This window comes from Pristiophorus japonicus, chromosome 8 (assembly GCF_044704955.1).
Source record: "Pristiophorus japonicus isolate sPriJap1 chromosome 8, sPriJap1.hap1, whole genome shotgun sequence".
Lineage (NCBI taxonomy): Eukaryota > Metazoa > Chordata > Chondrichthyes > Pristiophoridae > Pristiophorus > Pristiophorus japonicus.
In genome coordinates, this window is record NC_091984.1 from 48,302,958 (window position 1) to 48,319,014 (window position 16,057).

The 16,057-nt window shown below is 43.9% G+C and overlaps 1 protein-coding gene across 5 annotated transcripts in view; it reads left to right on the forward strand.

Annotated features, from left to right (window-relative positions):
• The window catches only part of eif2b3 (eukaryotic translation initiation factor 2B, subunit 3 gamma), a 171,475-nt gene that overhangs the window by 56,560 nt on the left and 98,858 nt on the right, over nucleotides 1-16,057 (forward strand). For all 5 annotated transcript variants that reach the window (XM_070886757.1, XM_070886756.1, XM_070886755.1 and 2 more), the window contains exon 3: nucleotides 3,366-3,508. In XM_070886757.1, the coding sequence (XP_070742858.1) occupies nucleotides 3,366-3,508 (143 nt within the window). The remainder of the gene's footprint in view (nucleotides 1-3,365; nucleotides 3,509-16,057) is intronic.

The following is a 16,057-nucleotide window of genomic DNA, read 5'->3' on the forward strand; positions in this document are numbered from 1 at the left end:
TTGCATAGGTTGCCAGTTTTCACTATCTAGGCTCATATGTTGCTATAGACCAGCAGCACTCGCCACTTTCAGGGGAGCATAAACTTGACAATTTTTTTAAACCTTAAGTTTTACCTGTCATCGAGATTAGAAAAAATTATCACACAAATGTTTGAACTTTGACATTCTATATAGACAGAATCAAGGATATTTCCGAATCATTTCTTTCATTCACGTAAACCCATTAACGAGCAGAGGATAACAAAGTAGCAGAATCTATTGCCTTGTATTACTGTTTATCTGATTGTAGTCAAGTAGATAAAGTTAACCTTAATTTTATTCTTGTTACAGCATATCTTTTGCCAGTATGCTCTACCTGTAAGGCAAAATACATGGTGTAATCCATATGCTTTCTTGAAGTATTTACTACTTGTCAAGACAAGTTCTTTGCGTTTCTGTACTTTAAGGTGGCCTTAAAGTCATAGTTGCCAAGTTTGTTGTGGTACTTGATTTGGTACTAGATGTAACAGTCATTTGGATGTAGAGGTTAAATGAATGAAGAAGATTGTTATATTCCTTGTTTTTTGGTCTGTTCCTAATTCTTATTGCAAGTTGAACTATATTCACACACAGTCCAATCCCTCACTTCTTTCTCTGATTTGGAGTTCTTATTGCATGTCAAACATACTGTGCATGTTTTGCTTTGTTTTGTAAGTTCACCTCTGCTGCCATCTCCTTCAACTTGGAATATTTCATATTGTCACCTCCCTGTCCTTTGTTTATGACCAGGGCATGTCTCTGCTAATCTCTGCCATAACTATGTAACCTGAACTCGCTCTGTACATTCACGTCTGCAATTTGGTTGCTAATAATCTGCTATTCTATATATTTTTTCTTCTCTTGGCCCTTTTTGAGCCCTTCTCTTTTGTTCCTCCTCTTCCTCTCACCCAGTGATGCCACTTTTTATTTCTCTTTTTTTCCTTTTGTGCTTTGTCCCTCCAGTTCTTACCCTAATCAATCACTATTCCTTTGTCTTCCTACTCTTCTGCCGATTTCCCAGGCTTGAATCCCCCTTGGATAAGCTCATAGCCACCCTCTGTGCCACTCTTGGTATTCTCTGAAGGGCTCATCACTGGCATGTGACAGGAAGTGGAGGAGAATGGAAGAAGGGCCAAACGGGTCCAGAGAAGAGTTTAAAAAAAAAGGAGATAGAAATAATGGAGGGTTATATCCACTCGTTCACTAAGTCCCAAACCCTGATATCTGGGAAGCAGTATACGATTTGGGGCTCCAGATTGTGCTTGCAAGCGATTCTAGCAATCCATTTTACTTGTATAATAAATAACAACTGCACCATTTGCTACAAAAATGGTGCAGTTGTTATTTATTATACAGATAATTATTTTTATAGTTACATTTTTATGTTACCATTAATCTTAACTGTTCCCTGTTCACCTTGAGCAAACACTTGCTTTCCTGTACCATTAGCTTGCTTGTGGTTATTATACCTTGTGGTTCCCTCCTTGTGTACCTCCAGTGCTGAAAATCTGTAGTTCCACAGGTTCCCTCTGTTTCTTCCTAATCACATGCCTTAAGTGCTGTAACCACTATCTTGCTTTTTTCTCCACTATCTCTCTGTCCCACTGGTTCAGACATTCCAGGTACTCATCCTCCTTGTGTATAGTGTGGAGTTTAGGTCTTAAGCTGGCAATTTGTTTGTTAATAGACATTTTATGCAAGCATGGTACTGATTATTTTGAGGATCAACTATGGGCCACATTCTGCATGTCAGACACTACATGAGCTTAGCATCCATGCCATCATCTCAATTCAGGTGTGTGGGATAGAATGGTTTTAATTAAGACCACACCAAAGCCAATGGGGAAGGAACAAACCTGCAATGTCAAATAACATTCTGGGCTGAAAATTGCGACTTCGCCTGGTGCGTACGATGTGCGCACGCACCTGAAGAGGTCTTGCAAATGCTGGTTCTCATCGCACAATGCACATGCGCCGAGAGATGGCATTTGCGTCTTTTGACAGACCCAACGCATCCTCGCAGGAAGGACATCCGTGGGGCAGAGATTGGGCTATTTGCCCAACTCTTGTCCAGCGACTGACCTTCAAACTCTTTTGCCTTGTAAAAGCAGGCGTATAACCTACTTTTACCAGTGTAAGAGTTTTAAAACATAGAAAAACTAAATGTAATCACTCATTTTTATATTTAAAAACCCTGTCCATTAAGGTAAGTTTATTTTTAACTCTATTAAAACACATTAAAAAAAAATTTAATTTTTTTTCTAAAACATTTCATTACAATTCACTTTCAATTAATTTTAAATATGAGGCATTTTTTAAATTTATTGTGTTGTATTTGTATTCTCATAGAAACAGAGCTCCCGTTATTATCAATGAGAATCATCATCATAGGCAGTCTCTTGGAATCGAGGAAGACTTGCTTCCACTCCTGAAGTGAGTTCTTTGGTGGCTGAACAGTCCATTACGAGAGCCACAGACTCTGTCACAGGTGGGACAGATAGTCGTTGAGGGAAGGGTGGGTGGAACTGGTTTGCCGCATGCTCTTTCCGCTGTCTGCGCTTGATTTCTGAATGCTCTGGGCGTTGAGACTCGAGGTGCTCAGCGCCCTCTCAGATACACTTCCTCCACTTAGGGCGGTCTTGGGTCAGGGACTCCCAGGTGTTCGTATGATGTGGCACTTTTATCAGGGAGGCTTTGAGGGTGTCCTTGTAGCGTTTCCGCTGCCCACCTTTAGCTCGTATGCCATGAAGGAGCTCCGAGTAGAGCACTTGCTTTGGGAGTCTCGTATCTGGTATGCGGACTATGTGGCCTGCCCAGCGGAGCTGATCGAGTGTGGTCAGTGCTTCGATGCTGGGGATGTTAGCCTGAATGAGGACGCTGATGTTGGTGCGCCTGTCCTCCCAGGGGATTTGTAGGATCTTGCGGAGACATCATTGGTGATATTTCTCCAGCAGCTTGAGTTGTCTTCTGTACATGGTCCATAGTGATTGGTGGTCCAGGCCCACATGATTCCAGGATACGAATACGTACCTGGAAGACATGTTCCCGTATGCTGCACAACGAATAGAGGCCTCCGACCGGAATTCTACGTTCCTCCGGGACCACCAGGTATTTTCGTAATTTTTTTTTGGGTGGGTAGCATTCGTCTGAAGGAAGCCTCCAACCGCAATTTTCCCCCCAATGTTCATAAACCACTCAGACCTCTGTGTATGATTTCAGCTAAACCTCCTTGTCAATTGTACTTTCATTAATTAAGAAAGGATATGCGATCAATTACTTGGAAGTTCTGTGCTCAGTGTGTACATTTCAAATGGGAATGACTGTAAAGGGTTTTCTTTCTTTTCCAGAAGTAATAGTGATTACAACGAAAGAAGTACAGAAACAGCTACTAATATTGGACACAAAAATGAAATTGGATATAGTGTGTATTCCTGAGGCTACTGACATGGGGACTGCAGATTCCTTACGACAGATTCATGAAAAAATTAAGGTAGTACATTATTCCGAGGTAAAAGTATTGCCGTTAAGAGACCACCAGTTATTGTCATTTATAAGAGTACCAAGAGAACATTTGCTTATGCCCCTCCCTCTGAAAAGAATACTATTAAATATTTTTTTTATATATAATATTCTCTCTCTGAATATATGTTTCTATCCCTGTTTTTATCTTTGTCTCTCTTGTTCATTCTGCAGTTTTTGCAATATATTTACTCTTTCCCTTATCTGTTTCTTACCAAATTTTTGCAGTTTAATATTTTCCTCATTCTTGAGTTATGTACTATTCTTTAATCCCTGTCAACTTGTGTGTTCAGTTCCTGTATCATCTTTTGTCACCCTTTGTCTGTAACTTTCTGCTGATCTCCGACTTTCTCCCACCCATCCTGCTACTTGTGCAACCACATTTTTTTTTAAACTTCTTGGAGTTCTAGTTATCATGTGTCAGTATTTTCTCACCAATCTGGTGCAGATTTTGGTCTGCAGCTTCCCAGCCTCCAGCTGAAATAAATTAGTAAAATAGGCGTTATTTTTATTGCAGATAGATTCTTGCACTTGCGTATACTGGCGCTGTTGTTGTTTATGTCAGTGGTTGGAAAAATGTTCTGGCTGAGCCCACACAAAATCTCATAGCTTCTCATGTCCCTCTAAGAAAGCCTGCAAAAAACTCTGGTCATTTCTGTTTCACTCTTGCTCTGATCTGGTTTGCGTGGTTTCTTTTCCTTTCCATTTTTTAATTCATTTCTGGGATGTAGACGTCGCTGGCAAGCCCAGCATTTATTGGCCATCCCTAATTGCCCTTGAGAAGGTGGCGGTGAGCTGCTGCCTTGAACTGCTGCAGTCTGTGTGGTGAAGGTACTCCCACAGTGCTGTTATGGAGGGATTTCCAGGATTTTGACCCAGCGACGATGAAGAAACGGCGATATATTTCCAAGTCAGGATGATGTGTGACCTGGAGGGGAACTTGGATGTGCTTGCTGCCCTTGTCCTTTGAGCTTCGAGGTGGTGGATTTGGGAGGTGCTGAATGAGTGATATACGCATGATGCAGCTCCTGGCATGCTTTTCTACACGCCTCATTGAACCGGGGTTACTCCCCTGGCTTGATGGTAATGGTCGAGTGAGAGATATGCCGGACCATGAGATTACAGATTCATGGAATACAATTCTGCTGCTGCTGATGGCTCACGGCGCCTCATGGATGCCCAGTTTTAAGCTACAAGATCTATTCTGAATCTATCCCATTTAGCACAGTGGTAGTGCCTCCTTGTAGTCGCTGGAGAAATACCACCAACGATGTCTCCGCAAGATCCTACAAGTCCCTGGGAGGACAGGCGCACCAACATTAGCGTCCTCGTCCAGGCCAACATCCCCAGCATTGAAGCACTGACCGCACTTGATCAGCTCCGCTGGGCAGGTCACATAGTTCGCATGCCAGACACGAGACTCCCAAAGCAAGTGCTCTACTCGGAACTCCTTCACGGCAAACGTGCCAAAGGTGGGCAGCGGAAACTTTACAAGGACACCCTCAAAGCCTCCCTGATGAAGTGCGACATCCCCACTGACACCTGGGAGTTCCTGGCCAAAGACCACCCTAAGTGGAGGAAGTGCATCCGAGAGGGTGCTGAGGATCTCGAGTCTCATCGCCGGGAACATGCAGAAATCAAGCGCAGGCAGCGGAAAGAGCGTGCGGCAAACCAGTCCCACCCACCCCTTCCCTCTACAACTATCTGTGCCACCTGTTGGCGTCTGTGGCTCTCGTATTGGACTGATCAGCCACCAAAGAACTTACTTTAAGAGTGGAAGCAAGTCTTCTTCGATTCCAAAGGACTGCCTATGATGATGAGTGCCTCCTTCACTTCTATCTTTATCACTTCACCCTCTTAATTCTTTTCACTTTACTTTTTTCTCTCCGTATTCTTTGTTTCTATTGCTCCTGTTAGTCTCCTTTTCTCCATTCTGTGGCTTTTACTACCTTTCCCCCTCCCTTCATCTCTCCCACAAGCAGGTTATTGACTAGCAATGCTAAAGAGCACAAGCAAGCACCCCGGAGTAAGTAGTCTTTTGAATTGCAACCCTTATTTTGGGGCACCAATTTGGGGAATAACCTGGCCAGGTCAGAATGTGGAAGAATGTGCTTGGAGTACAGGAAGTTCAGCGGTCAGTTGGGGTGCCGTTGTGAGGGCGGGTTCGGGGAGGGTGGGGGGGAGGAGATATTGTTGGAGCCAATTTTAGGGATAAATTTGATTTATTTTTTATGGTCTGTATTTTTTGGGAGTCCATAATGGAATGGGCGAGAAACTGTTGTGGCAACAGTAGATTGTTTTTACTGAAACGTGAGTGGATAGAAATTTTTGGTAGAATGTGATTGGGTATATAATTTTATGTTTTGGGGATAACAAAAGAAGAAAGTAAGTATAGACCCCACCACTTACACTGTCAATGGGCTGCCGCCTATATCGGGCAATTAGTGCTAACCATTTTTTTATTACTCTAGGAGTCAAGTGCAAAGGCATCTCTTATAACGTCTTAAGTATGAACTATTTCGGATAGTTATGTTTCAATCAACTTCTTGCTTAAGTGCCATTACTTTAGTGATGTCTCTGTATGTAAATGGTGATTAGGTTTTTTTAACCCTTCATGATTTCTGCAACTTGGATCAGGCAGCCTTGCCGCCACCAGCCTAACCATCCCCCCAGACCTCCCCTTTTTGGGGCCTCTAGAATTACTGGAACTGCTACACCAACTGACTTGCTGCCACCTGTGTCTAGATTGGAGCCGGATGTGTTGGACCGAAGCACTGGATGTAGGGCAGGATTACTCTTTGGCTGATTATGACACCAGCCACAACTTGTTGAGCTACTCCTCGATACGGATGGTGAGCTGCAGGTGGTGGGTGATGATGCGCAGGGACTTGTTCTCCTGCACAGTGCTGCCCGCCAGCTCCAGGATCTCGGGCGTCATGTTCTCGAGGATGGCAGACAAGTAGACTGCTGTCCCGGCCCCAACACGGTCGGTGTATATACCTTTGTGGTAATCTTCCCTGTTTTTGCATGGTCTTTACCTTTGGAAGGAGGCGAGCTTTTTGGTGACACCTTTCATCACGTATAGCAGGCAAATCACATTAACACCAACATGCCCACTATAAGCGGTGGGAACTGTATTAGATAGGAAAAACCACAGACTTACGGCGCAAAATTCAGTACTGCCCTATTTAACAGCCGCGAGGCGGGTGTTCCTGCATCAGGTGCAGAAGTCCCGCCCCACGACCTATACACGGGTTACTGCTCCCGAGAGGAAGTGCAGTGCAAAATATCGCGCTGCACTTCCTCTCGGGAGCGGGGCGCAAAGCCACGCAAAGTTCTCAGCCTTATGTGGTGGGACATGTAGCGCTGGTGCGTAGACAGGACCCTCTTCTTCATTAAAAGGGAGGGCCAAGCTGCCGACTCTGCGGGCGGAAAACGGGGCCATCACTGGACCAGCGGAGCGGGGCGCTGTGGCAGCAGCCTGGCACACAAACGGAGTGCCGGGCTGCAAGATTGCGGCCTGGACCCCGCGATAGTCCAACAAGAAGGCCGCGACCGGTAAGTGGGACTTTTTTTTTCCCCTTCCGCATCTCCCCTTTAATTATCGCCCTGCGAGCGGCTTACAGCCCGCTCCGGGGCGAAAATGGGTCGCTGAACACGGTGATGACATTGTTATCCGCGGCACAGCAGAGCAGGGCGCTACCGGTTACCGCCGCCGCTATATTGCCGCGGAATAGTGGTACCGCGCCCGGGCAATAAGTCATTTGCGTCCCGTTAGCGCCCTAACTGGAGACGCAAACACCGCAAGTGTTTCCATCTTAATCTTTATCCAATATGGAAGAGGTAAATTGAATAGCTTGATACAGTTGACAGCCTTGATAACCATGTCATTAATGGACTTGATGTATAAGACAGATACAGATAGTGTCCAAAATCCGGAAACCTCGGGACTGAGGCCGTTCCGGTAAGGGTGCTGGGGCAGTGGCGGGTCCGGGGCATCAGAGCGTTGGCGGAGGGTCCGGGGCATTGGAGCATCGGCGGAGGGTCCGGGTGGCTGAGGGTCCGGGTGGCGACGGAGGGCCCGGGGCAGTGGAGGGGGGCAATGGTGGTGTTGTGGTTGCGGGTTCGGCAGCATCGGTGGTCGGGAAAAACCTGCATTGAAGACCTACAAAAAAGGTAAGTTAAAGTTTTTATTTTTTCATTCTTTTTCAGTGATTTAGCAGATAAAGGTTTTGTGAATGTTTTGTGAATTTTTTTTATAGTGTTTTCCCCCTCCCTAGGCCCAACTCGCACCTTTTATAAAAAAAAAAATAGCAGAGTGATTAGCGGTATTTTTGGCGAAAAAATACCACTGTCGCCGTTTTTAAAAAAAAAAATGTCCGGATTTCGGAACATTTTACGGATTCCAGATGACCCGATGTCCGGGTTTCGGAACATTCCGAGTTTTGGAACTCCCGATTTCGAACACACAACCTGTACAAGAAATGTTATTCTAAATATATATTAGCTTTGCATGTGTGTGAACGGAACTGTAAACTCTCACTTCACCCTGGGCTTTCTGTATACTCTATAATTATGCAATTAAAGATGCTCTCTCTTCCTCTCCCAATGCTAAACCTTGTTTATTTAAATCCACTTAAATACTTGATAAGCAAATATTTCTGTTAAGTGTATAGAAATTGAAAATCAGAAACTTTGATGATATCTACATCCTGCATAGACACTCGTGTTTAACTGAGTAATTTTCACTGTTTATTCTCTTGTAGAAATGGCTTTTTTTGTCTTTGTATCTCACATTCCACACTGTTAGCCTTCTGTGTAATGTGTTGAATTGCAGTGATTTACAAGTAATACCAGAATTAACCGAAGTCTTATATTTTAATAATAAGGGTGCATGGAATGGTACTCAGAGAACTTATTGCAGGATTTCCCTATGAATTCCTTATAACTGTATCAAGGTTTATAGAAAAGGGATTATTCATGTGACAAGCAATGTCTGGGTTGAGGTCCTGAGTATCGGCAACATAGGCTAGATACAAGGAAAGCTGGAGGGGGCATCTCATGAATTACATCCTCTGTGACTATTACTGTAGTGCATTATCCATCCTTGATTTCTCCATCACATTTGACCTGGTTGACTATGCTATCCTCCGCCAAAGCATTTCCTCCATTGTCCAGCTCCACGGTACTGCCCTTGTATGATTACACTCTATCTGAATAGAAACATAGAAAATAGGTGCAGGAGTAGGCCATTCGGCCCTTCTAGCCTGCACCGCCATTCAATGAGTTCATGGCTGAACATGCAACTTCAGTACCCCATTCCTGCTTTCTCACCATACCCCTTGATCCCCCTAGTAGTAAGGACTTCATCTAACTCCTTTTTGAATATATTTAGTGAATTGGCCTCAACAACTTTCTGTGGTAGAGAATTCCACAGGTTCACCACTCTCTGGGTGAAGAAATTCCTCCTCATCTCGGTCCTAAATGGCTTACCCCTTATCCTTAGACTGTGTCCCCTGGTTCTGGACTTCCCCAACATTGGGAACATTCTTCCCGCATCTAACCTGTCTAACCCCGTCAGAATTTTAAACGTTTCTATGAGGTCCCCTCTCATTCTTCTGAACTCCAGTGAATACAAGCCCAGTTGATCCAGTCTTTCTTGATAGGTCAGTCCCGCCATCCCAGGAATCAGTCTGGTGAACCTTCGCTGCACTCCCTCAATAGCAAGAATGTCCTTCCTCAGGTTAGGAGACCAAAACTGTACACAATACTCCAGGTGTGGCCTCACCAAGGCCCTGTACAACTGTAGCAACACCTCCCTCCCCCTGTACTCAAATCCCCTCGCTATGAAGGCCAACATGCCATTTGCTTTCTTAACCGCCTGCTGTACCTGCATGCCAACCTTCAATGACTGATGTACCATGACACCCAGGTCTCTTTGCACCTCCCCTTTTCCTAATCTGTCACCATTCAGATAATAGTCTGTCTCTCTGTTTTTACCACCAAAGTGGATAACCTCACATTTATCCACATTATACTTCATCTGCCATGCATTTGCCCACTCACCTAACCTATCCAAGTCGCTCTGCAGCCTCATAGCATCCTCCTCGCAGCTCACACTGCCACCCAACTTAGTGTCATCCGCAAATTTGGAGATACTACATTTAATCCCCTCATCTAAATCATTAATGTACTGTGTAAACAGCTGGGGCCCCAGCACAGAACCTTGCGGTACCCCACTAGTCACTGCCTGCCATTCTGAAAAGTCCCCATTTTCTCCTACTCTTTTCTTCCTGTCTGACAACCAGTTCTCAATCCATGTCAGCACACTACCCCCAATCCCATGTGCTTTAACTTTGCACATTAATCTCTTGTGTGGGACCTTGTCGAAAGCCTTCTGAAAGTCCAAATATACCACATCAACTGGTTCTCCCTTGTCCACTTTACTGGAAACATCCTCAAAAAATTCCAGAAGATTTGTCAAGCATGATTTCCCTTTCACAAATCCATGCTGACTTGGACCTATCATATCACCTCTTTCCAAATGCACTGCTATGACATCCTTAATAACTGATTCCATCATTTTACCCACTACCGATGTCAGACTGACCAGTCTATAATTCCCTGTTATCTCTCTCCCTCCTTTTTTTTTAAAAAGTGGGGTTACATTGGCTACCCTCCACTCCATTGGAACTGATCCTGAGTCAATGGAATGTTGGAAAATGACTGTCAATGCATCCACTATTTCCAAGGCCACCTCCTTAAGTACTCTGGGATGCAGTCCATCAGGCCCTGGGGATTTATCGGCCTTCAATCCCATCAATTTCCCCAACACAATTTCCCGACTAATAAGGATTTCCCTCAGTTCCTCCTCCTTACTAGACCCTCCGACCCCTTTTATATCCGGAAGGTTGTTAGTGTCCTCCTTAGTGAATACCGAACCAAAGTACTTGTTCAATTGGTCCGCCATTTCTTTGTTCCCCGTTATGACTTCCCCTGATTCTGACTGCAGGGGACCTACGTTTGTCTTTACTAACCTTTTTCTCTTTACATACCTATAGAAACTTTTGCAATCCGTCTTAATGTTCCCTGCAAGCTTCTTCTCGTACTCCATTTTCCCTGCCCTAATCAAACCCTTTGTCCTCCTCTGCTGAGTTCTAAATTTCTCCCAGTCCCCGGGTTCGCTGCTATTTCTGGCCAATTTGTATGCCACTTCCTTGGCTTTAATACTATCCCTGATTTCCCTTGATAGCCATGGTTGAGCCACCTCCCCTTTTTTATTTTTACGCCAGACAGGGATGTACAATTGTTGTAGTTCATCCATGCGGTCTCTAAATGTCTGCCATTGCCCATCCACAGTCAACCCCTTCAGTATCATTTGCCAATCTATCCTAGCCAATTCACGCCTCATACCTTCAAAGTTAGCCTTCTTTAAGTTCTGGACCATGGTCTCTGAATTAACTGTTTCATTCTCCATCCTAATGCAGAATTCCATCATATTATGGTCACTCTTCCCCAAGGGGCCTCGCACAACGAGATTGCTAATTAATCCTCTCTCATTACACAACACCCAGTCTAAGATGGCCTCCCCCCCCCCCTAGTTGGAATGTAACCAGAGCATCTCTAACAATGGCTTCTTTATCCACCCTGGACTATCCACCCTGGACTATCAGCCCTTCCCCTAGATGCTGTCCCTCAGCTCCATCATTGAACTTCCATATGTATACTGAAGCCACATAGCTCTACCTCTCTACTACCTCTGTCCAGTTTTGGATGTGTCTTAACTTTCTGCAGCTCAACATTAAGAAGATGAAACTATTCTCTTCAAATGTGGCTACAAACTCTGCTGCATTGTCACTGATTACATCTCCTTCTAGCCACTCTATCAGACCAAACCAGACTGTTGTAACCTTGGTGTGCTGTTTGACTCAAGAGATGAGCTTCAGCTCCCATATTGCCTCCTGTGCTCCTATGTCAGCCCTCATCTCTAGACTCAATTATTCTAATGCTGTTTTTCTTGGCCTCTCGTCTTCCACCCACTAGGAACCTGTCCCACAATAGGAACAGGAGTAGGCCATTCAGCCCTCGAGCCTGTTCCGCTTTTCAATGAGATCGTGGCTGATAAGTGACTTAACTCCATATACCCACCTTTGGCCCATATCCCTTAATACCTTTGATTAAAAAAAGCTAGCAATCTCCGATTTAAAATTAACAATTGATCTAGCATCAATTGCCATTTGTGGAAGAGTTCCAAACTTCTACCACCCTTTGTGTGTAGAAGTATTTCCTAATTTCACTCCTGAAAGGTATGGCTCTAATTTTTAGACTATGCTCCCTAGATCTAGAATCCCCAACCAGCGGAAATAGTTGCTCTCTATCTACCCTATCTGTTCCCCTTAATAGCTTGAAAACTTCAATCAGGTCATCCCTTAACCTTCTAAATTCTAGGGAATGCAACCCTAATTTATGTAGTATCTCCTCGTAACTTAATCCTTGAAGTCTGGGCCCAAAATTGATGGCCTTACCGCCGACTACCCACACTGCCTGACCTCAGTAGTGGGTAAAATGATGGAATCAATTATTAAGGATGTCATAGCAGCGCATTTGGAAAATGGTGACATGATAGGTCCAAGTCAGCATGGATTTGTAAAAGGGAGATCATGCTTGACAAATCTTCTGGAATTTTTTGAGGATGTTTCCAATAAAGTGGACAAAGGAGTACCAGTTGATGTGGTATATTTGGACTTTCAGAAGGCTTTCGACAAGGTCCCACACAGGAGATTAATGTGCAAAGTTAAAGCACATGGGATTGGGGGTAGTGTGCTGACGTGGATTGAGAACTGGTTGTCAGACAGGAAGCAAAGAGTAGGAGTAAATGGGTACTTTTCGGAATGGCAGGCAGTGACTAGTGGGGTACCGCAGGGTTCTGTGCTGGGGCCCCAGCTGTTTACATTGTACATTAATGATTTAGACGAGGGGATTAAATGTAGTATCTCCAAATTTGCGGATGACACTAAGTTGGGTGGCAGTGTGAGCTGCGAGGAGGATGCTATGAGGCTACAGAGTGACTTGGATAGGTTAGGTGAGTGGGCAAATGCGTGGCAGATGAAGTATAATGTGGATAAATGTGAGGTTATCCACTTTGGTGGTAAAAACAGAGAGACAGACTATTATCTGAATGGTGACAGATTAGGAAAAGGGAAGGTGCAACGAGACCTGGGTGTCATGGTACATCAGTCATTGAAGGTTGGCATGCAGGTACAGCAGGCGGTTAAGAAAGCAAATGGCATGTTGGCCTTCATAGCGAGGGGATTTGAGTACAGGGGCAGGGAGGTGTTGCTACAGTTGTACAGGGCCTTGGTGAGGCCACACCTGGAGTATTGTGTACAGTTTTGGTCTCCTAACTTGAGGAAGGACATACTTGCTGTTGAGGGAGTGCAGCGAAGATTCACCAGACTGATTCCCGGGATGGTGGGACTGACCTATCAAGAAAGACTGAATCAACTGGGCTTGTATTCACTGGAGTTCAGAAGAGTGAGAGGGGACCTCATAGAAACGTTTAAAATTCTGACGGGTTTGGACAGGTTGGATGCAGGAAGAATATTCCCAATGTTGGGGAAGTCCAGAACCAGGGGTCACAGTCTAAGGATAAGGGGTAAGCCATTTAGGACCGAGATAAGGAGAAACTTCTTCACCCAGAGAGTGGTGAACCTGTGGAATTCTCTACCACAGGAAGTAGTTGAGGCCAATTCACTAAATATATTCAAAAGGGAGTTAGATGAAGTCCTTACTACTCGGGGGATCAAGGGGTATGGCGTGAAAGCAGGAAGTGGGTACTGAAGTTTCATGTTCAGCCATGAACTCGTTGAATGGCGGTGCAGGCTAGAAGGGCTGAATGGCCTGCTCCTGCACCTATTTTCTATGTTTCTATGTTTCTATGACATTCCTCTTGAAGTTGCGCCCAGTGCCACTTTCCATTTGGTGTGGAGCGGGCAAGTGGGGAGAACTGCCGGGAATTGCCCACTGACATCAGCGGACGGCCGAGTGGCGCAACTAGCCTCCCACCCACCGAGATATCATATTGACGCAGGCAGGGGTCGGCGCCAGAACGGGGAAGGACCGCTGGCTGGAGGCTATTTCTGTCCCTGACGGTGAGTATGAAGAGCTGAAAAAAAGGTTAGTTAACATTTTTTTAATTTTTTCTTTACAGCGACTGATCTGGATGGGGGTCTCCTGAAGGTGTTCCGATGGTTTTTTTAAATGATTTTCCTTTTCAGATCTTCGACCCTCCGTGGGCCTGACTCCATCCTCGGCGGCACCTTTGTCACCGAGATTGGGAGCTCCCGCCGGCTGCCACCCAGATTGGCAGTGTAAGTCCCTCTTTTGCCGCCTGCCGCCCTTTCATGGACACTTTTGACGAAAACCCCACCCAAAATACCGTCCGGTACCTCGGCGGTCCTTTGGGTGGGGGGAAGCCTTCACCAATTTCAGCCTCTATGTCTTGCTCACCCATTGCCACCGTCCTCCCAACATAAAGGAAATTTATACACCATCTTTAAATCCCTCTGCGTCCTCTCCACAACCACGGTAGCCCTATATCCCCCAAAACATTCAACTTCTCTAACTGTAGCCTCTTGTGCAACTCCTCATCACGCCACTATTAGGAATAGAGCATTAGGCTACTGGATCCTACTTTCCAGAATTTGTTCCCTGAATCCCTTTGCCTCTCCACCTCTCTGCTTCTATTTCACCTCACTCAATATGACCAATATTGTTATATCCAGAATCCTGCAATACTTTGCAGACTTCAGCCTGACCCTACATCCTGAGAACCTTACTAGCACCGGTAAAAATCCCTAAATGCCATATAATAAAAATGCTATTTTACTTATTCAGTCTAAGTAAATAAGTGGCTTTCACAATAATAGATTGAATGTTCCATGGCATAACATCTCTTTTAGAAAAACAGTATATCCTCCCGACTCGCTGAACAATCCCATGGGAAATCTACCAGTAATCTAAAATAAATATTACAGCCGTGTTCAGTTAATTTATGTAAAATTCCAGAATGAGATTCTTAATTAATCATTAAATATAATTATACTCGGGGTTTTGAATTAAAGAGTTCAAAGCATTCCAAATTCATATTGCTTAAGATGTTAAAGATGAGCGTTGAAGCATTTTAACTATACAAAGGACAACAGGAGCTAAGTAACTCAAACACTGAAACACTCATGTAACATAATATCTCATTCTTTGAAAACTTGTAAAATAATTACTTTGGAACTTGGAACATCTGTAATTATGGCCAGTCCCTTATTATTGTAATACTATGAATTAAGAAACATTCTTTGATTCATGAATTCCTCTAATTTTACTTAATTAACTCACTCTTTTTAAAAAGTTGGGCAGTATAATTTCTGTAAATGTCTGAATGTCCATGATTTTTCAAATGTTGGGATAAGTTTTCCTTATCATTTTCTTTGGTTATTAATGGGGAACCATCACTGAAGAGAGGAAGAACACACAGAAGTAGTCAGTTGGCAGTGAATTTTAAAATGATCAATGCTTCTGGATCTGCGCCAGGCTGAAAATGACGCTTATCAGCATTAATTCCAATGGAACTCATGCGTTGCCTGAACCAGTGGCCGATGTCAGGTCTCTGACACTATGGAACGGAAATTGAAAGGAATATATTTCTTCTAAAGTTTAAAAAAAATGTTGCTATAGATTAAATTAGGTGTTTTAACATTCTTTAAAAGACCGCATTTGTTTTCAGCGTGACTGATACTATGCACCAACTGACTAGAGAAACTGACATTTTGATGTTTGTGGAAAGTCTGCACTGTGATTTATTTATTTCTTTCATTATGTCATTGAGTATTACTAATCTGTTTGGTTATGGATGGCTGATTTGACTGCTTCATTTAACTTGGTAAAAACTTAATTCGTCTTTCATCAGCCAGTTAAATTGCAGAAGAATATTTCACTCTATCTAAAGTGTGGTTTTAAAAAAATAACATTGCACAGTATGTGCAATTTCAAAGTGATTCGCAGTAATGTGGTTTGGGCAAAGATGTGAAATCCATTTCAGCTCCAGAATAATTGAAACCAAACACTTTAAATAGGGATTCTCTCCATTGTTCTGTTTATATTTGTTCTTACTTTTGCTGAGGGTGAGATTACTCGTTCTATAATAGTTCCCTTACTTTTTATTGGTCTCCTGATACCATCGCAGCAGAGTGAACAGGTGAGCAACTTGCTCTAAAATATTTGCCAATTTGAAACTGATTGCTAAAAAATTCAGGAGAGTCGTACAGGGTAACTCTCTGGCAAAGCAGTGACATAGCCTAGAACAGTAACTCAATGGGCTCAATTTTCCCTAGTGATTTGCGCTGTTTTTTTGGTGCAGGCTAAGTTTAAAAAATACAAGTTTTCCCAATCAATTTGCACCAGCATAACTCAGTTAGTGACGATTTTTTTTACGTTTGTATTTTTTTCAGTCAAAGGGGCGTAACCT